The sequence below is a fragment of the Centruroides sculpturatus genome, unplaced genomic scaffold, assembly GCF_000671375.1.
Source record: "Centruroides sculpturatus isolate CEXI.00-Female unplaced genomic scaffold, Cexi_2.0 scaffold232, whole genome shotgun sequence".
Taxonomy (NCBI): Eukaryota; Metazoa; Arthropoda; class Arachnida; order Scorpiones; family Buthidae; genus Centruroides; species Centruroides sculpturatus.
Genome location: NW_019384487.1, coordinates 85,505 through 108,307, shown reverse-complemented (window position 1 = coordinate 108,307; position 22,803 = coordinate 85,505). Strand labels below are relative to the sequence as shown.

Below are 22,803 nucleotides of genomic sequence, written 5' to 3'. Positions count from 1 at the left end.
GCAAATTATGCAAGTAAATCATGTACTGAATTTAGCATAGTTTTCTCGAGCTTTTCTATCACGTATACATTTTTATATATTATAAAGACATTTTGAGTCACTTGTAACTTTCAGTTAATAAATCTAATAAGATGTTTTAGCTATTAATCATGATTATGTCAATTATCTAAATTTCATAATCATTTTAATTCAACTTAGTCCATTGCATAGTTTGTGTTAAATGATGCTTGTATAATTTCTATTATAAACACATATTTCGTAGATTTTGATTTATTATTTACAATATTTAATTCATTCATGTATTAAATATTGCTGGTAAATTTTTTTGTATTTGATAATTCTATAGTTAAATGTGTAGACTTAAGAATCAAAACACTACTAGCAGAGTTCAAGGAATCACAAATTTATAATGATAAGATGTAAATTGTTATGAAAACATTTTATCATCAGATCAAAATTAGAGATTCTGATCTGATGAGAAGACAAATCTTAAAAGAACATTTTGTCATAGTAAATATGTGACTTCTTGAACTTTATCATCAATATTAATCAAATGATACAGCTGAATGCTTGCTGGGCTACAGTATTGCTAATTAATTAATAAGATATCAAACCTATATCTTAAGTTAAATAACTCCCTATCCCCTAATCCAAATTGCTTGATATCTTCTGTAATTATAATATGGACAATTGTAAATTTACAGTGTATATGAAAATATTTCTAATTAATCTCTGGTAAAATGATATGATATTTACACTTGCAATTCAAATTTTTGAAAATTTAAATTTGTATGAAAACCATTTTCATATGTTAACAGCTATTTTAATATATTCAAAGAGATTAGTTGTATTATTATTAATTGTTTATATGTGAACACAATTAGCATATTTAACAATAACATCAATGCGAAAAACTATTTAAGTATTCATTGAGTTCAGCTGTTATTACTATCAATTATTTATATATTAACATAATTAGCATATTTAACAATAACATAATGCCTGTAATCATAATGTGTTAACAAAACATGATGTAACTTTTCTTTATTGCATCTTTCTTTACGGATCATTTAAGTAATTAAACTTTAGTTGTTTTCTGCTCAAAACTAATACTTTAATTTACATACAGTAATGAGAAAATATTTTTGTTAGCAAAATAACATTTTTGTTGTTAATGTGTTATTTTTCATTACAGTAATTAATTGAATAAAACTTATCATATATTGCAGTGTTACAATGCTTGAAAATAGCTACTTTTTTTTGTTTTATTTTGAGAGTTATTATACTCTCAAAATAACTTTCAAGCATTAAGAAAATGACTGAATGATCAAGTGTGTAAAGACATTAGCATGTTTTCTGAAGTTTAAGTTCAGGTCAGAATCTTAAAGTTTTTTTATGAATTATTTGATCTGGATATGTTAAACCACATCCTTCATTATCCAGCTACCCATTGTTGACTTGGTCAGACCTATAATGGATGTTAAAAATCTGTTTTGCATAAGACGAAAAGAATTAAACAGTTATAATAATTAACATGATTTCATCAGATGGGCTAGAAATCTCAAAAGTGCTAGGATTTAAGTGGACTGTTTTTATCTTGGTCTCTAGAAAAGCAGAAAACTCTGTGTTTAAAGAAATCAGTGGCATAAATTTGATTGATATTTCATTAGCAATTTTTTTAATACAATAAATGGTTATAATCTATATATATAAAAATGAATGTATGCCTGTCTATGTATGTCCTTCATGCATTACCACACCGTTTATCTGATTACCATGAAACTTTGGGAAGTTTTTTAATACACTCCCGCAAAGGTTTCTGGCATAGTACATTTATCCTACGATAGATGGCACGAGTGTATACTAGCATTTCATCGTGAGTTCAATCGATTTCAAATTGTGAAGACCATTTCCCCCTTCAAAAAATATCTCTATATATGCATTTGTGAACTGTTATTTACGATATTTGTAATAATTTTTGTTTAATCACTTTATTTCAACTATTTTTTGCTAATTATGTATTCGCTCGAACTTTGTTAAAACCTTAACTGATGTAATAAGTTTGCACGATACCTTAACTGTATCCCGAACAACAACCGAAGTTGTAGGAGGAAATTCGCCTATTTTACTGATCTAGGGATCCCCTTTTCCAAATTTTAATATCATCTCAAAATAATTTAAAAAGACAAATTAGAATAAAATGGTTTATTATCCAACTATCAGAAATTTCACAACATGTCAAGGAAGAGAGGAAGGAGCAATTAAATAATTAAAATTGTAAAGGATTAAAAAATATATATAAAAATGGGGAATATCGCACTTCTGACAATCGCTTCAAGTGTGTGGGCTAAATTTGGAGAATCCATGCTTCTCGCATGGACAACCATATGTGGCCAGCTCACACGTTGGAAAACCTGATTTATTTGTGTACGCACCAGACGGAAAAACAAAAAATATCGTGTATCCACAAGCACTCCAATAAATAAATAGAATTGAAACGACACTTTGAAATGTTTTCCCAATGAAAATTAATAATAATAATATAATAATAATAAGTTTCAATAAAAATGATAAAATGTAAATTGAATTTTATTATAACGAGTTTGCTTGAATTTTGTTTCTTCTGAGATCGCAGTAATGCACGACGGGTAAGCTAGTTTCTTATAAAGAAAACGGTAAAAATATCTACATTCTATATGTATTGCATAGCAAATTATTTAAAAGTTGTTTTCAATACAATTAGGAAATTGGAATTTATAGAACTTCAAATATATCTATTTAGGGAGAAAAAATATAGCTTTTAAAAATTCAAGGATTTATTCATTTTCAGCCTAGATCAGTTCATTATTTTATTTCAATTAGAATAAATAATTCATGATAGTATCTTTTATGTCAGAAAATATAGAAGAAACGATAAAAGTATTTTAATAAAATGTTAGTCCTCTGTTAAAAATTGCAATTTTGATTAATTTACGTACTCATTTAATTATTTTTTGGCTTGACAACTGGTTGGCTGAAGCAGTAAAGGTATTACATTACTTCTATGAAGGACCTAGATTTTTGGCTGAACCTCTGTAACTCAAATTCTAAATTTTTTTTTCCAACCAATTTGAACTAACCTAGTTCGACTACTATTTATTTTCTGGCATTATATAAAAATTTCAAATTACAAGGAAACTTTTAGTCTTTAAGCCTTTTTGAGCCTATCAGTGGCATAGTGGATAATACCACTAAATACTGATGGTTGGTCATAGGTTCATGCCTTTATAACAAGCAGGCCATATGGAATTTTCTGGGTTTTCTGTATGGGTCTAAACCCTAATAAGGGATTATTTCCCATAGAAAGCCATTCTTAAGAAGGGCTTCCCATAGGAAATGGGGAGTATCTACTTGGCAGATTGCCTGTGCAATGCATTGCCATATACCAGACATGGGCAAATGCAGCTCTTTTTGAATTACATGCGGCTCTTGCTGAAAGTGTTAATTTCTGCTTTTTATTATTATTTTTACAATTTTATTTCCACAATTTTGTGACAATATGTTTATTAAAAAATTTAATATTTGTTTTATATTATATAATAAAATTGCGGTACAGAACTGTTGTAAAAAATGAAAAAGTACAGAACTGCGGCTCCCATGCATTTTGCAAAACCTACATTTCAGCTCCCACTGAACTCTTGCTTGCCCACCCCTGCCATATACCATTAATCCAGTCCAAGCCTTTAAGTCTTTTTATTGATTTTCTTTATGCTGTCTTCATGAATACAAAATAACAACAATTAATTTAAATTAACTTTAAAGACATAATTATTTTATCAAGTATTTTATTATATAAATTTTATTTAGTATAGAATAATTGGTTTGTTAATTAATAACATTTATTTTTAGCCAGATTATTATTTTTATAGCTCAAAAATTGCTTATTATGTCATGATTTTAAGCAACTTTACTCCTACAGTTATCTGGAATAAAAACAATAAAATTGTTAATAATTATGATTCTTTACTCATAATTTAATACTCTTTTATATTGTTAGTAAATGATAATCTGGTTTTGTTGTATGTTATGTGAATTGAAATTAAAATTTGTTTTTATTTAATTAAGTATATTTAATTAAAAATGTCGACTTTTATCTTGAAATGAGAAAAAATTACCGTTTATTTATACTAAAGAATGGTTGCATAAACAAATTTTAATGAAAATTTATTTGCATTTTTACATGCAATTAATTTATATCAAAAATTTGCAGAAAATATATAAAATTACAATTGTTTGTTAATTTAGAAAGTTATTGTTTTCTAACTTTTTGAATATTTTTGATAAGATTCATAAATGAATAAGAGTGCATTGAAAAGTTAAAAATATGCAAATATACAAGAATTCGGAACAGAAACGATCTATTATATATGAGAAACAAGAGTAAAAGAATTCTACATTGAAGGAAATTGGTGTTTATATTTTTTATTTTATAGTATTTAGTATAGTAACATTTGTATATTTCAAAATATTTTATAGTATTATGTTTATTTAATCACACTGAACTGATTTTTAAAGTTACAAGCGAAACATAATACTTCCCAAGTATTTTCAGACCTGAAAAGACCATATTGTGGGATAGTCACAAGCATAAAATTTCTTGGAAGAAAAAATTTTGAAATGTTTTATATTATTATTGTTTTATTTGCATTGTTTGTGCTTCATTTTCTTGTAAATTTGTAAAAAGTTAGAAAGTTACAACTCACAGACCTTCTTCTACACCTTCTATACTTATTCCAGCAGGTATGTTTATTGGAAAAAGCAAATGTTTTTGGTCACTTTCAGAGATTTTTGTCAGATTATTATACACTATTTTTTTGTTGCCTGTCACTGGTTGTTGTGTACATAGTTTATAAATTTATTATGTTATATTTAAATTTGAATATTGTCATGTTTCATATAGAATATTCCATTTGGAATTTTTTTGATCAATTGCACTCAATTTATGGAACATATAAAGGTCTCTGAAAGTGACCAAAAGTGTTCAATTTTTTCCAATAAACATACCTTCTGGAATAAATACAGAAGGTGTCTGTGAGTTATATTATTTTCCAGCTTTTGGTGGTGTTTCAGTTAGGCTGTTTTCTTGAGTTTACTGCTTGTTTACTTTTTGCTGAAAAAATTATTAGTCAAACATAATTTACATTTCTTGTATGTAGAATGTAAAGAAAAATTTTTGACACTTTTTATTGTCATAACAAAATCACTCTGTTGTAATTGACATATCATACTGTATCATTGCTGATATGATACATTTATGAAAAATCGGTTGGATATAGTTTGGTTTCTATAATAAATTTCCTTGTTTATATAAAAAATAAGTAAATAAATTAATTATAATTCTTATTTATTTTTATGGAGAGAATATTTTTATTTTCATAATGTTAACTAAAGAATTATTTGATTTTGCAGAAGAAGTAACATGTAGTCCAGATAATTTTCGATGCAAGAATGGACGCTGCATTCCTCGGCGGTGGGTTTGTGACTACCAACGAGATTGTGAAGAAGGTGAAGATGAGCATCAGTCTTGTCGTAAGTATTTTATATTATTGTTCAAATTATTTAAATAAATATTGTTAAAAATTAATACTTTTTTAAAAAAGTAATAACTTTTCCAATATACACAAAATGCTAAAATAAGCAATAACATAAAGAAAGGGATGAAGTAATAAAATGGATAAGTGAATCTTTGTTATACAGTGATAATTATTAAAATTGAAGAATTGTTTTCAACTGCACTAAACAGTTTTTTTTAGATTTCAGACTAACAGAATTCTAATTACAAACAACATTCTAGAATAAGTCATACTGGAAAACTGCACAAAAAATTTAAAATTGATTTGTGGTATTAGATATTTGTAAAACAGTATATAATTTTTTCTTATATTTAACATTACTAATCAATTTTAAACTTATCATGTGATTTTTCAATTTAAATGTATGAATTATTCTAGAACATAACTATTTACAAGTAGAATTTTGTAAGTTTTGAAATTTAAGATTACTACTCAGTGCAATTGAACACATTTTATTACAATTATTAAATTATTGATAGAATAAACAAAAAAAAATTAATACAGGAGTAGCATTTAATGAAAGACTGAAAATGTTGAAAATATATCCAGATATTAAATTCTTAATTAATCAATAGTTCCAGATGCCAAATTTACATCTTATATTATCTTCTTTTTCTTTGTCTTTGCTTTTCCCCATGTTTATATGGTGTCACCATTCCCATCTTTAAAGTGTCTTCCTACTTCTCTCTATCCAGGGCATCCCTCTCCCAAATCCTCTGCTACCTTGTCTTTCCATCTGAGCTTTGGTCCTCCCCACTTTCTCCTTCCTAACACTTCCAACTTCCCAATCCTCTTTAAAATGTAATTTTCACTTCTCTCTACAAATTGTCTTTATCTAGTTTTCTATATCTTTTTACTTATAGGATTCACCTTGACACTTCCTAATTCAGTTCTTCATCACACCACATATCCATCTCACCATTCTCATCTCTGCTGTCTCAATCTTCTTTTCCTGGGCTATTGTAAATACATTTAGAAAGTTATTGTTTTCTAACTTTTTGAATATTTTTGATAAGATTCATAAATGAATAAGAGTGCATTGAAAAGTTAAAAATATGCAAATATACAAGAATTTGGAACAGAAACGATCTATTATATATGAGAAACAAGAGTAAAAGAATTCTACATTGAAGGAAATTGGTGTTTATATTTTTTATTTTATAGTATTTAGTATAGTAACATTTGTATATTTCAAAATATTTTATAGTATTATGTTTATTTAATCACACTGAACTGATTTTTAAAGTTACAAGCGAAACATAATACTTCCCAAGTATTTTCAGACCTGAAAAGACCATATTGTGGGATAGTCACAAGCATAAAATTTCTTGGAAGAAAAAATTTTGAAATGTTTTATATTATTATTGTTTTATTTGCATTGTTTGTGCTTCATTTTCTTGTAAATTTGTAAAAAGTTAGAAAGTTACAACTCACAGACCTTCTTCTACACCTTCTATACTTATTCCAGCAGGTATGTTTATTGGAAAAAGCAAATGTTTTTGGTCACTTTCAGAGATTTTTGTCAGATTATTATACACTATTTTTTTGTTGCCTGTCACTGGTTGTTGTGTACATAGTTTATAAATTTATTATGTTATATTTAAATTTGAATATTGTCATGTTTCATATAGAATATTCCATTTGGAATTTTTTTGATCAATTGCACTCAATTTATGGAACATATAAAGGTCTCTGAAAGTGACCAAAAGTGTTCAATTTTTTCCAATAAACATACCTTCTGGAATAAATACAGAAGGTGTCTGTGAGTTATATTATTTTCCAGCTTTTGGTGGTGTTTCAGTTAGGCTGTTTTCTTGAGTTTACTGCTTGTTTACTTTTTGCTGAAAAAATTATTAGTCAAACATAATTTACATTTCTTGTATGTAGAATGTAAAGAAAAATTTTTGACACTTTTTATTGTCATAACAAAATCACTCTGTTGTAATTGACATATCATACTGTATCATTGCTGATATGATACATTTATGAAAAATCGGTTGGATATAGTTTGGTTTCTATAATAAATTTCCTTGTTTATATAAAAAATAAGTAAATAAATTAATTATAATTCTTATTTATTTTTATGGAGAGAATATTTTTATTTTCATAATGTTAACTAAAGAATTATTTGATTTTGCAGAAGAAGTAACATGTAGTCCAGATAATTTTCGATGCAAGAATGGACGCTGCATTCCTCGGCGGTGGGTTTGTGACTACCAACGAGATTGTGAAGAAGGTGAAGATGAGCATCAGTCTTGTCGTAAGTATTTTATATTATTGTTCAAATTATTTAAATAAATATTGTTAAAAATTAATACTTTTTTAAAAAAGTAATAACTTTTCCAATATACACAAAATGCTAAAATAAGCAATAACATAAAGAAAGGGATGAAGTAATAAAATGGATAAGTGAATCTTTGTTATACAGTGATAATTATTAAAATTGAAGAATTGTTTTCAACTGCACTAAACAGTTTTTTTTAGATTTCAGACTAACAGAATTCTAATTACAAACAACATTCTAGAATAAGTCATACTGGAAAACTGCACAAAAAATTTAAAATTGATTTGTGGTATTAGATATTTGTAAAACAGTATATCATTTTTTCTTATATTTAACATTACTAATCAATTTTAAACTTATCATGTGATTTTTCAATTTAAATGTATGAATTATTCTAGAACATAACTATTTACAAGTAGAATTTTGTAAGTTTTGAAATTTAAGATTACTACTCAGTGCAATTGAACACATTTTATTACAATTATTAAATTATTGATAGAATAAACAAAAAAAAATTAATACAGGAGTAGCATTTAATGAAAGACTGAAAATGTTGAAAATATATCCAGATATTAAATTCTTAATTAATCAATAGTTCCAGATGCCAAATTTACATCTTATATTATCTTCTTTTTCTTTGTCTTTGCTTTTCCCCATGTTTATATGGTGTCACCATTCCCATCTTTAAAGTGTCTTCCTACTTCTCTCTATCCAGGGCATCCCTCTCCCAAATCCTCTGCTACCTTGTCTTTCCATCTGAGCTTTGGTCCTCCCCACTTTCTCCTTCCTAACACTTCCAACTTCCCAATCCTCTTTAAAATGTAATTTTCACTTCTCTCTACAAATTGTCTTTATCTAGTTTTCTATATCTTTTTACTTATAGGATTCACCTTGACACTTCCTAATTCAGTTCTTCATCACACCACATATCCATCTCACCATTCTCATCTCTGCTGTCTCAATCTTCTTTTCCTGGGCTATTGTAAATACCCACCATTAAATTTCGATTAAATTTACATCTCATATTATATTATACAAATTTAAATTTCAAATTGTTGATAATATCAGATACAGAAAAAAATATTTTTATTTTTCAAATAATACTCTTATATAACTCATAAATGACAATAGATATTATTATTATTATTAGTTTGATATTTCATTACATATTACACAGGCATGGCTTTTATAAATATTTTCAGTTCAGATTTTTATAAATATTTTTATATATTTAATTGTCTGCTTCAAAGATTAATTTATATATAAATTAAAAATATTTACAAAATCAATAAGTATGTTCAATATTTTAGTATATATTTATATTAAAAAAATTCAATGATAAAAAAATTATACAACTATATTTTAATTATATCTTAAATAAACTTATATATGAGAGAATAAATAAGAATGTGTTTAATCAAACATCTTGACAATTAGTGATGAAATATTCAATTATCTGAAGAAACTAATTCATTATTCATGATTTGTGAGGAACTTGTTTATAAATGACTTTTTTTTAGATCCCTTTTCTTATATTGTATTCATGTATTGTATTTTATTATGAATAACATCTACATGCAAAATATTATTTAAAATGGACTAAAATGAAGTTTGTATTGTAACAAAATTCATAAATTCTGTTACCTAATAGAAAATAAAAAATGTGAATTAATTCAGTGAATCAGTTCTCTTTGTTATTATGACGTATGATGTGTTATTCCTTTGGAATTTTTAAGTTATGGTGTATTACTTTAGCTAAAAATGACTAATATAAATGTTTTGAGAATTAATCAGTTTTATTTACAAGTAATAAAATTTGAATTATTTAAAATCTATTATTTTTCATGGTATTTTAATTGAACATCTTGAAATATTTTTCTGTTAATAAAATGTTTAAATATGTTCAACTTGTACTAGTGACTTTTATAATGTTATATATTATTTATGAAGAGAATCTAGTTCAAAGGATTTAGCTTGTTCAATGGTGATAAATTTAGTTTTGATATTACTGATGACCCTCAATTTGAACATACATAGTGATGATTCATTAATATTGATTATTCATTGTATCTGAAGATGGAATAGTTAACTATAAACAGAATTTTATTCAAGATATGAGAAGTGACACAAACATACAGGCAAAATGACACTTTTAAGTACAGTACATGACATTTCCAAGCAAAGATGTAAAGAATAGTTGTCAATGTTTTTTGGAAACAATTGCAATCTGATATTCTCAGATATTATCCTACTTTATTCCAAAAGAGTTCCTGAAACAAGTGGATTTAATACGTAACATTTGAACTTCATCTATATTGGGATATATAATGTCAAAAGTCAACAGTAATTATAATTTCAATCATGCTTTAAATAAATAAGAATTAGAAATATTTCAAGGATATGTTGGTTAAATTTTGTAATAGTTATTCATTCTTTGTAATTATCACTGTCTAAATTGAGAATCTCATTAAAAAACATTCATCAAAAATATCTTTATGCAAAGTATTGTGAAATGTTGACTAATAGTGTTTTGCAAGCTGTTTCTGTTGAAAAGGAAATTATAGAAGAAATGATAAAAGTTAAATTCCCACTAAACAAAAGTGTTGGTACTGGCATATTATCGAAATTAAAAACACAATACAATAGGAAAAACAATTTTTTGCTATCTTTCCTTGTTAGGAAGATTGCATTAGACCAATATGGTAGTGCAGTCATCATCATCAGGAAATATAATAAGGAAAGATAAGAAATCTTGCTTAACAGGAAAACAATTTCTATCTTATATTTTTCTGAATAGGAAAAGCTTTAATTATAATCATCATATAGTAAGACTTCTAATACATTATGCATAACAAGATGTATTTGAATTGCTTGGTTCTTTAGTTTTATGTTTTAGAAAAATAAGGAAATAAAGTTTGCCTTATTAAAAAAAATTAAATTAACTTTTTTTAATACGAAAATCACTATCATTCGATTTTCCAATTACCATTTTTATAAGATTTGCAATCATCCAAATTGGGATACGTTTTTTTGATCATTAAATTTGGCGTACTTTAATTACGTTCATTGTATTTTAATGTTATTTAATAAATTGGGATTAAGCAAAACAGAAATTAATCAATAGATTTACAGAAATAAGAGTTAAAAAAAATTGATTTTAAGAGCAATCTTCAAAGAGAGTGAGCCTTTTCATCTCTGAACAAAAAAACCAATCGTGGATTAAAATTATGTTAAAAATAAGAGATTTTTATAAATCAATTAATTCATATAAAAGTAGAAATCGGATAAAATATTCAAATAAGTAAATACTTTCAGCAGTTTTNTGGTTCTTTAGTTTTATGTTTTAGAAAAATAAGGAAATAAAGTTTGCCTTATTAAAAAAAATTAAATTAACTAAGATGAAAAAATGAAGAATTATTATATTTTATGTAATGAATTTTATATGTGATTAATTATAACTTTAATTTGAAAAAATTTAATTGTTATTTTGGATTATTTTTACTTTTGGACTTTTACTTGAATGGGTTATTCTTTACTCTTGATATAATAGCATATCATTTGATGTTTTATTAATACACATCACAGAAAAATTTAAGTGAAACATAAATAATACCATCGTAAAAACTTATATAGAATGATAATATTTAAGATAATGACAGTATAATGATTGTATAACAAACATTTAGGAGAAAATAATTGAAAGTATTGTTTGTAGCTAAATATTAAATTGATATTTTAAAATATTACACATTAAACTAAAAATACAAATAAACCTGTTATGTAGTTTATTAATTATAAATAAATAAATTTCATTAAAATATTTGCAATTATATCAGGAAATGATACTGACATTGTTCTTAAATCTTAAACATGTTACATTAATAGAAACAGAAAAATTCTAAATGAAAAATTTAGCTTTGAAATTTTGGATTTTTTATTAACTTACAATGAATTCTTAATGAAAAAACATAATATCATCATATTTATGAAAATACTTATATAAATTTTTTATTTATATTAAATAATAGTTGATATTTTAATTTTTAAGAATATACTGTTATATTGATTATAAAAGTATATTAATTAATATTTTCAGCACCACCTCAGTGCAATACAAATCAATTCTCATGTGGCCAATATGTATTTAATCAGTCATATTGTATTCCTCGTCATTGGCGATGTGATAGGGTGGTTGATTGCGTGGATGGTACTGATGAGGGTGAGAACTGTGGTAAGTGAGATGCAAAATTGTTTTGTGCAAGATTTGCCTTGACAGATATCAAAATCTTAAAAGACAGTAAATTCTAATTGTTGTATATAGCAGTTAGGGTGGTTTTTGCAGTACGATTCTGACTTCTAAAGCTAGGAAAATAAATTATTAAAAAATTTATTCAGAAGAATTATTAAATTTTATAATTGTTATTATTAAAAATAAATAAATAATACCATAATAGGTTTAAGTCTAAGTATACAGTTTACACAGAATATCTCTCAGTTTTTTATTTTATTTTCTTATTTAATACTTATAATGATTAATAAATATCTACTTTAAAAAAAAAAACTGATGAAAAACATTGATGAGAATTATTTTTGGAATTTCTCTTGTTCTATTGCCAAATTGGACTATGAAATAAAAGAAGAAAGCTTAGTATAAGAGAACTCGAACAGGTTCTTGAATAAATTTTAAATTTGAAGTTTTGTTTTTTTTATGAAATTTTTAAAGATAGCTCAAACTTTTTAAGTTTCTTTAAGTTCCTTTTTAAGTAGTCTATGCATGCTTTCAATATAAAAATGAATTTTAGATCTTTGCAAAATAGTGGGCTTTTATAAACTTTTGCATTTTTACTATATTATCTTTCTCTAAATTTCTAACTGGCTAGATAGATATAATATTGATTTCTTATTAAATAGAATTATAAATAAGAAAACATCAGTTTACAGCAAAGAGGTCTTGAAATTTATTGTATGTAGATTAAAGATTTTAATACTTTTGGGTCTTTTCCTCAAAATCTGAGGAAAAGACCCAAAAGTATTAAAATTCTTTTGTTTTTGATCTGAATATAGTATTACGTGCTTCAAAAACATTAATACAGAATAAATTTTAAGATCATTTTATTGTCTTTAATTGTGATTTTCGTTTTTTACAAATAGATAAACATACACGTGTTTTGATTTTTAAATTCTTATTAGACATAATTCTCTTCACAACTATACAAAGTTGAAATTTTAATAAACTTGGTTGGATTGATTTTCTTGATAAAATTGGATTTTAGCTTTTTTCTAAATTCAAAAGAACTCTTCATTTTAATTGACATAATACTATTAAATTTTAAATAAGTTTCTTTTATGACATTAACCTTGTTGAAAAGCCAACCTGGTAAGATCTTTAGTTTTGATAAGTTAACTCATCTTCAATAATTCTTTTTGTGTATAGACATTAGAAAGCCCTTTTAATTACACTATTAAAAAATCAAAGCTTGAAAACAGGTTCTTGGAACTTGCATGAATATAAGAAGCTACGTGGGTGGGCTTTCTGAACACAGGAATGTTTTTTTTTTTTTTTTTAAATTACAGGTAAACATAAAATAGTTTTCTATTCCATCTTCACAAATAGAAACAACATATAATTAATTGTATTTTTATTGAATGAATAGTTTTTAAGATGTTTTTGAAGATGTTAATTATAAAAATAGAATAAAGATGTATTTTAAATATTATAATTTAGATGTAATATAGACATATAAAATAAAAGAAAATAAAGAAAAGAAGAAATGCATATTTTTTCTTGCAAGAAAACATTTACAGTATGTTTTAAGAGATTTAAACAGTCTGATCTAAATGAGTAACTAAAATGATTATGATACTGAAACTTCTTTAGGAGTTTTATTCCTTATTAGTTCATTAGACAATACCAGAGAAAGCTAAAGTGAGTGTTCTCTTTAGTTTTTTAATATGAGATGATAATATCTCAGAAAATGTTTTAAATTTTAACTTTAGCTTTCTTAGTTTGGATTATTTATTTAGACCAAACCATGAAACAAGTTCTCTAAATATTTTTAAAGTTCAAATCTTCCTTAAATTATCACAAGACACTTTGTATTATATGTTAATAACTAAACATCTATAATCCAGATGGTATTCTTGCTATAATTAAGCTGTTGTTAAATAATCTAAGATAGCAACATAACTACCAACATTTAGACCAAATAATGCAACTTGATTATTTAATAATTAGCTTATTGTTTGAATATAATTTGGTTTTGGATATTTGACTGTTAAAAAATTAGGATTTGATTGATTGTTTATATGTTAATATTTTAACTTAAAATGATGAAATGAATTAATGTAATATATCTAGGTATATTTTAGTAATCTGTTTATGTGAGGAGTGTGTTTATATAGTGAATAATATAAAATTGAGTATTATATTTAAAATATGTAAATATTTTGAATAATGTTTAGTTTGTTTTTAAATTTTTTCAAATTAAAAAGAAAATAATTTTAAAAACAACAATTTATGTAACTAATTTTGTTGCATTGGTTCTTTTTTCATTATTTGTTTGAATTTAGATGTATGAGGCATAGTTTGATATTATTATTATTATTATTATTATTTCATGCTTTGAAAACATTTAGAATAAAATTTAAGCACTGTTATAAATTCTTATATGAGTGACTTTTATTTGTTTCCTATCAAAATATTGACAATATAGAATAGAACAGATGACTAAAATAGTAGTATTTTATAATCAGAGCAGAACAGTAAACAAATTTAAAGCAGAACTGTAAAATATATTACATTTTTTAGTCTGTTTGGCAGGCATTCCTTATATTTTGCCTTTAAAATCTATTTTATTATATGTTATTTATTACTTTTACATGATATATTAAATTTACCAAAATAAAAATAACAATGTAAAATCACTTACATTTTATTTTGAAATTTAGATTTTATTCATGTATTTATTTAATGCAATTATTGTAAATGTATTATATTGAAAATAATTTTTCATATGTCAGAAAATTTATATTTGTCTCATAATAAATGTATTTATATTCTTAAAAAAAAAAAAAAGAATAAACAAAACTTATTTATATTTGTTTAAAACGATTAAAGAAGTCATTATTTAAATTCTTGTTTACCACAAAGTAAAGAATTTTACCATAAATATTAAATATTTTATTTATTTATTTTTTGATTTAATGAACAAATATTTAACTTACGTAAAATTGCTTTTGAAATATTATCCAAATCGACCTTGATAAGAAAGTTTAGTTTTTATGGCTGATTGTCTATCAAGTTATTTCTGGTTATTCTATTTTTATGATTTAATAGTTGTTCAGTTTGTGTGAATTAACATTTTTTTTGAGAGAAAATAAAAGAAACAAAAGACGCCTTTGTCATGGTTACAGTATTTGACAAAGGAAGATAAATATTGACTGTTGCTGAAACAGCTGTCCTGTTTTGTTGAGTTTAGCAAATTATTGTCTAAATATTTTGTGCATGATTACATCTGTAACTCTATTACAAGTATTAAAGCTTTTGTATTATTTAAAGATATAAATTTTATTTATATTACATTAGTACATTGATAAAATATTTTTCTATTTTAGATTATAGACAATGTTTAGCTTCTGATCATAAGTGTATAAGTGGATTATGTATTCCTGAAAGTCAAAAATGTGATGGATATTATAACTGTAGAGAAGAAAGTGATGAAAAAAATTGTTCACACAGTAAGTCAGATATTTTCTATAGTATTGTTATTATATTCAAAGAGTTTTTAATATTGGGAACAACATGTAAAGAATTCTTCAATTAAGAATTTTAATATTTATGAACAATGAAATTAAGATTTTTGAATTGTATCAATACTTACTGTATTTTCCTGAAAATATGACCTAATTGGAAAATAAGCCATAGCATGATTTTTCAGGATGCTTGTAATATAAGCCCCAGTTAAGATCATCAGCCAGAAGGTCGTATTTAATATGCCCGTTGCAACCCACAACAAACATTTTGAATTATAAAATAATAATATATAATTAAATATAAATAAATATTATTATTGACATTAATTCTTAAAATAAATGATAATATATATTATAATAAAGTATTTATAAATACCAAGAGAGCACCTTTGGACGAGATATCCCCTGAAAATAAAACCTGAAGTGTCTTTTGGAGCAAAAATTAATATATGACCCAGTCTTATTTTTGGGTAAACACAGTATTAAAGCAAAAATAAGATCTAATTCCATTTCTATTGTTTACGTGAGGCAAAACATTTTATAAAATTTTATACAAATTTCTTTCAGATGATCATTGCAAATTTATTTTCCTTATATCTAATAAATGTAACAAACATTTATTACATCATTTCCCAATAACATAATGAAAAAACACAAGTTTTGATCTGCCAAAATATAAGAAAAAAATTATATAATTTAGTGCAAGATTACAGTTGTGATCCAGTAGTGTTTGGTTTTTGTTTGTTGATGTTGTTATTGCAGAAATTACAAATTGTTTACAAACAAGCATTGTAATATGAACAGTTGTTGAGAGATTATATTTGTGGTTTCTCTTGATCAAACTGAATTCATAAATGAATTATACAGGTTTATGTATGTCATCTACACACTCATTCAAGAGTTAAATATCAAAACAGAAATGTATAACTTATATTTTGACATATTTTTAGGATTGAATGTTTTATAGTTTTGCCATAACACAACTCTAGACTTAAAGTTGCAAAAATCTAAACATTCAGAAAATGTCGCATTTTTTTTTTAAACATAAACTTGTTAATTATTGTTACTATTTTGCTTATTTAAATTTTATATTATTAGTTATGTTAATAATTATATTAATTTAATTTACTTCAGATGGAACAGCTTGCAGACTGAATGAGTTTCGATGTGTAAATGGTGATAAGTGTATAGACGAAAATAAGAAATGTGATCACTGGAATGATTGTGGAGATAACTCTGATGAAGAAGGATGCGGTATATAAACTTTAATATATTAATACTAAATATATGATATTTATTTTTTGCTTTTTAAAATTAAATATATAAATTGTATTATTAGTAGGAATTAAATAAAATATTTTTTGGATCATATTTGTTATATATTAAGAATTCAATTATTTGTGTAGAATTTAAAACTCTAATTAATGATATTTTTTCACCTTCAAAGAATAATTGTAATCTATAACAGAACACACTATTGTTTTCCCAATTAATTTTTTGATCTTTTTATTTGTTTCTTTAATTAACAGAATTCGTTATGTTAAGTGTTTGGAATTTAATAAAGAGTTTTAAGAAAAAAAAATTTTTAATAGAATTTTTGATATGTAATTGTTTTAATTTAATTATAAGATTTTTTTTTACACTTTCTCAACAATAGGTTTTTTTTTCTGTAGAAGTTTTCTCATAGATTTTTAATTTCAAATTATTTTTTATCATTAAGAATAAAATAATATAATTAATTGTTGAATTAATATTCATCTATATTAAGATAAATAAAATAATTATTTTTAGACTTTCCTCCATGTCATGATGGTCAGTTCAGATGTGCTAATGCTATTTGTATTCCTCTACGATGGAGGTGTGATGGACATGCTGACTGCACAGATCAATCAGATGAAGCCAACTGTAGTAAGTTAACATTCTTTTATATTAATTTTGCCAAAAAACATATCTATATAATATACAAAAATATGATACGGACAACAGAAAATAGAAATATACTCTCACAGCTAACAATTTGTTTGCATTAGTAATAATTTCTTGATATATCTGCAATAAAAATTAATAAATAAAAGATAATAAGTTAGAATTTATTAGCTAATTCTTCCAAATAAACTTAAATTGTGATATGATATCATTTAAATCAAATTTATAGTTCTTTTTAAAATATTATATTGATAATTAATTCTTTAGAATATATATAATGAAATTAACCTAAGGCAACATTGGAAGAAAAGTTGAATCAGGAGATAAATGTGGGTATGTCATGTAAGAATAGAATGCTGCAGTGTCACAGCCTGCAAGAACATACTGTTCTGAACTTAAGTAAAGTGGGAAAAGCAAACAAGCAGAAAAGCAAATGCACTAACTGTGTGACATAAGGGCAACAAGGATTTAAAAGCCTATTATTCATGAAAGATGTCAGTACTGATGACTGAAATTTGCAGATAGTGGTTTATCTGGTCTAAACAAACAGCATATGGGCTGGAACATTGATGTGTGATTCTGTTAGGTTTTTATGATATCATAATGAGAATAATATTTTTATCATTTAATTGATTTGTATTATAATGTTTATAGATTAATTAATTAGACTTCTTTGAAAAGAGAGTTTAAATATAATTAATTTAATAAATTAAAAATTAATTAATTTCAGCTCTCATTACTTGTCCGGATACCAAATTTCTTTGCCCAACAGAGAAACAATGCATTGATAAGGAAAAAATGTGTGATGGACACAAAGATTGCCAAGATGGTGCAGATGAACGAGATGCATGCTGTAAGTAGCAATTGATTATAGTAATTATTACATAGTTGTAAAAAAACTTAAGAGTGTTATATCATTACTTTGCATCTAAAATAAAGTTAATGAAATTACACTGAGTTAAAAAAATTTTCTGGAAATTGTTTTATTGATAATAAATTAATATATAATGCATTTTCACATTAAAATGAATTTTGTTAATCCCATTTTTTGTCATTTGTTTTGATTTTAGTTATAGTATTATTATTGGAGTTTATTTAAAATTAAAATAAAGAGATTATAGAAGCTACGTAGATTATAGAGCTTACGTATATTCTATTTTTAGAAAAAAATTATATACAAGGATATATGAAAATTTTTTGTAACAAAAAATTTATGTAGGTTACTAGAAAGTTAAATAAATAAACAATTTCAAATTATTTTTCAGCTAATGGACTATAATTGAAATACTTCAGCAATAAGTTAATTTTTATTTGAGTAATTATTTTATCATAATATTGAATTTCTTGTTGCTTGTATTTCAAAGTCATTATATTTCCAATTTTACAAAATAATAGTTAACTAGAACCAATGAATCAAGCTTATTACACTCTCAAATTTAAGTAATTCTTTCTTTGTCCAATACTCTTTTCAATTGGATTTTACAATTGATAAAAGCAATTCTAATCCCAATAGCAAATTGCTATTATCATTTATAAAATCTAATTGAAAAGTCACATAGGCTGAAATGAATGTTGGACAAAGAAAGAGTAAATTTGATGAGAGTGTAATAAGCTTGATTTATTGGTTCTAGTTAACTACTATTTTGTAAAATTAGTAATACAGGCAAGAAACTTTTTAATAGATTATATTTCCAGCTTGAATTTTCTGATTTTGTTGCTGGCACAATTTATAAATAATAAACTTTACAAAACATAGTTTAATTTTTTGGTTCAATTATATGTTCAATCAATTTATAGTGAGATATTTCTAATCATTTTTTTTCTTAGCCTTTAAAAGGTTTGTAAGCACTTTTCTGCTTGTATAATTTATTGCCAGACACTGCAGTTAGACCTTTACTCTCAATTTTCTTCTTTGACTAGCTTTTCAAGACTCATTTTATCAGTATCTAACAATATTCTTTTACGCCTTTCTTTATATCTTGAGATTATTTTTGTTGGTTCTATTTTCAGTGTTATGTCATCTTCCATTTTCTAACATGTTTACCCCATTTGAGTTGGTTTGCTTTCATAATATTTGTGATTAGCATCTTATTATACAGGTTCTATATTTTACAGTAATACTTTCTTTGCCATTCATTACTTGCATTAGTTTTTACTAGGCTGAAAATTTTGTGGAGTATCCTGTTTTTAGACATTTGTAATTTCTGTTTCTCCTTCCCAAGCTCTATGTTCCAAACTTCTTCCAAGTTCTATGTTTTATGTACTGTATGTACAATACCACAGGAAGAATCATTGTGTCCTGTACAAATGTATTTTTACATTGCGAGAAATTGATTTTGATAGAATTTTGTTTAGTGCAAACATCATATGACTAGCATTAACTCTAACTTATGTTTTATCATTTAGCCTATTATCTATGGTAAGATTGAATCATAGTTATTTGAAACTCTAAGCTTCTTTAAAATTGAGTACCTTGGATATTCCTATTTACTATTGCTACATCAAAATAGGTACACTTTACTGGATGTCTTGCCTTGACATAATGGTGGGACTTGTGTGTCCCAGTGACCCTGAGATCTACACTGGCTGTAGTTTTAATACTGATAGTCTCCCAAGTCAATCAGGTCAATGGTAAAATGAACCAGACGAAATGAGATAGGACTGGTCCTCTGAATTGGGGATTGTGCTAATAACTTTGGGCTTTGTGCTGGGGCTAATTCTTTATCATATAAAAAGCAGACTGTTATGAAATATACAAGTTTTTAATGGAATACAAGCCAGGAATGATTTCTAATTATTACTAGTATAAACTATTAAATTATATAGAACTTTTATGAAAATCTGTATTTGTAATATTTTTTTCTTATAAATTTCATAACAATTTGAAACATTTTCTATTACCATTTTGATTTATTGGAAATATAAATTTTTTCAAAAATATTCTTTAATTGTAAATCAAAATTACTTTAAATCATAGTTAATGCTTATTATTACTATAAAAAATATTTGAAAACTTTTCATTCTTTGAATAATTTTACTTTCTTAATTCATCTAATAGTATCTCTACAAACCAGTCATTTTCTCATAATTTTGAGTAATATAGAACATGAAAATATGTCATTGTTTCAATAGAGGATGATGACTTTTGCTTTAAAGTATATTTTTTTATTAAAAATGCAATTAAAATCTAATTTCAGTTATTTTTTTTTGGTTAATTCACTAAACAAAAAAGTTTATACAGACTTAGATTATATCTCAATTGTATGAGTGAAGGATAATAAAGTTATTTTCTCTTTCTTTTTTTCTTTTTTTATTTTTTAAATTCTTCCCTTGTCAAGTTTTTCAGTTGTTGTTGTGAAGAGAAATTACTTTTTCAAATTGTATTGGTCATAAACCTGAAATTACCTTCAATAATGAGATTTAATATATAGCATAGATATATTCTTTTTACATCTGTAAAATGACTGAAATATTTTTTGTTTCTAGGTGTTGTTGTAAAAGAATGTTTTATGATCATTTTAAATATTATACTTTATTTTTCTTTGAGGCATTACAGATGCATTTTAAACTTTATTTTTAAATCTTGAAATGTAGAATATTATAAAGTATGATGGAATTAATTTTGTATATATAAAGCTACATTAATTTCACTAAATCACTCATTAACATGAAATATTTGAGTGGAAACAGATTTATTACAAAAAAGTGAATGTTTCAGTGAAAATATATTTGTTACCAGAAAAATCCAAAATATAAAAAAAATATTTTATAGTTTAAAAGGCATCAAAATTTAACATTGGATGTTTATCAAATGAAATGATATACATGAACAAAACATTTTATGCATCATTTGCATACTTTAAAAAATTTAGAACTATTCATTTTCTTGCATTATTTTAAATTACAATATTTTTCACTGTTTTATTAGTATTAAATTTTTTAATCAAATGTTTTTATACATAGATTAAATACTATATAAAACTGATAATTTTTATAAAGAATTGTTATTAATTACAAAAATATGAGGTAAATGTTATAAACTGACAGGAAGTGCTTCTGGGATTGGATTTTCAAAAGCAGTTACTAGCTAAGCTGCTAATATATTACAGTGAAACCTCTATTAATGGACACTCCTGAATAGTGGACACCTCTACATTTTTACAATTCCCAAACCTTTCAAATAGGACATATTATATTCATTTCTAAATAGCATACACTCTAAATAATGGACGTTGTCATCCATAACCTACCTTAGTCTTACAGAATGTCCACCTTCAATATTCTGAAATAATTAATTATGTACGAAATATTTTAAAACTAAACAAAGAATTGGTTCAAATACTCTTTCAGAGGATGAGCTTTGACTGTAGCTGTTAAATAAAGACTGGCTTAAAATAGGAATAGTGTAGGAGGGCAGGTTGTAAAAGCCAAACAATATTTATTATCTGTTAGAGAAGACTAATCTGGTCAATTACCATTTACCATTGTCACACATTAATGTTGTTAAACTTCTATCTTTATTGTTGGAATTAAGCTTATGGTATCAAGAAACAATAAACTTTTCTGAAGTTATTCGTTCATTCAATAAGAACTGTAGTACAGTAATAACAAAAAAGAAACTGTTTTAAGGTTAAGACAACAGCATTTATTTGATGAAAAGTTCAAAGATGTGTTATGAAGGTGATTTGCTGACCACTTTAAAGTGTAGGAAGATATTCGGTTTTCTCAAATTTATGACATTATTTATGATCTTAACAGCTTTGTGGTGGCTAAAGTAATTTTTAATAAATCATTTATTGAAAGAAGCAAAAATGTTTGAAAAGTTATACCTACTTGATAACTATGAAGTTGACAAATCACTATATCAATTTCTATTAGTCTCTTAGATCATAAATGATGTTATGAATGCAAGAATACTGAATACATTTCATACTTCTTAAAGTGGCTAGCAAATTGTCTTTGTAACTTGACATTCAAACTCTCATTGCCTAAATCCTTCTGTTCATAATAACAGTTTCAGTTTTTTTTTCATTACTTTCACTCAGGTCCATTTTTTTAAAGAATTTATAATTTCTATAATCATAATTTTTATGTTCCATTGAATTAAAGTATTCTATTATAGTCTGTTTGCTATTTAGAATTAAATTCAAATGTGATTTTTACAGCTGAAAATATAAATAATAATAATATATATATATATTATATTATTTATATTTTATAAATATATAT

General features: G+C 24.9%; 1 protein-coding gene across 1 annotated transcript in view; it reads left to right on the top strand.

Annotated features, from left to right (window-relative positions):
- LOC111621620 (low-density lipoprotein receptor-related protein 2-like) overlaps positions 1 to 22,803 on the top strand; it is a 153,765-nt gene that overhangs the window by 57,431 nt on the left and 73,531 nt on the right. Inside the window, 6 exon segments of the mRNA XM_023363813.1 lie at positions 5,449 to 5,568; positions 11,993 to 12,127; positions 15,511 to 15,633; positions 16,783 to 16,902; positions 17,440 to 17,556; positions 18,305 to 18,427. Of these exon segments, the coding sequence (XP_023219581.1) occupies positions 5,449 to 5,568; positions 11,993 to 12,127; positions 15,511 to 15,633; positions 16,783 to 16,902; positions 17,440 to 17,556; positions 18,305 to 18,427 (738 nt within the window).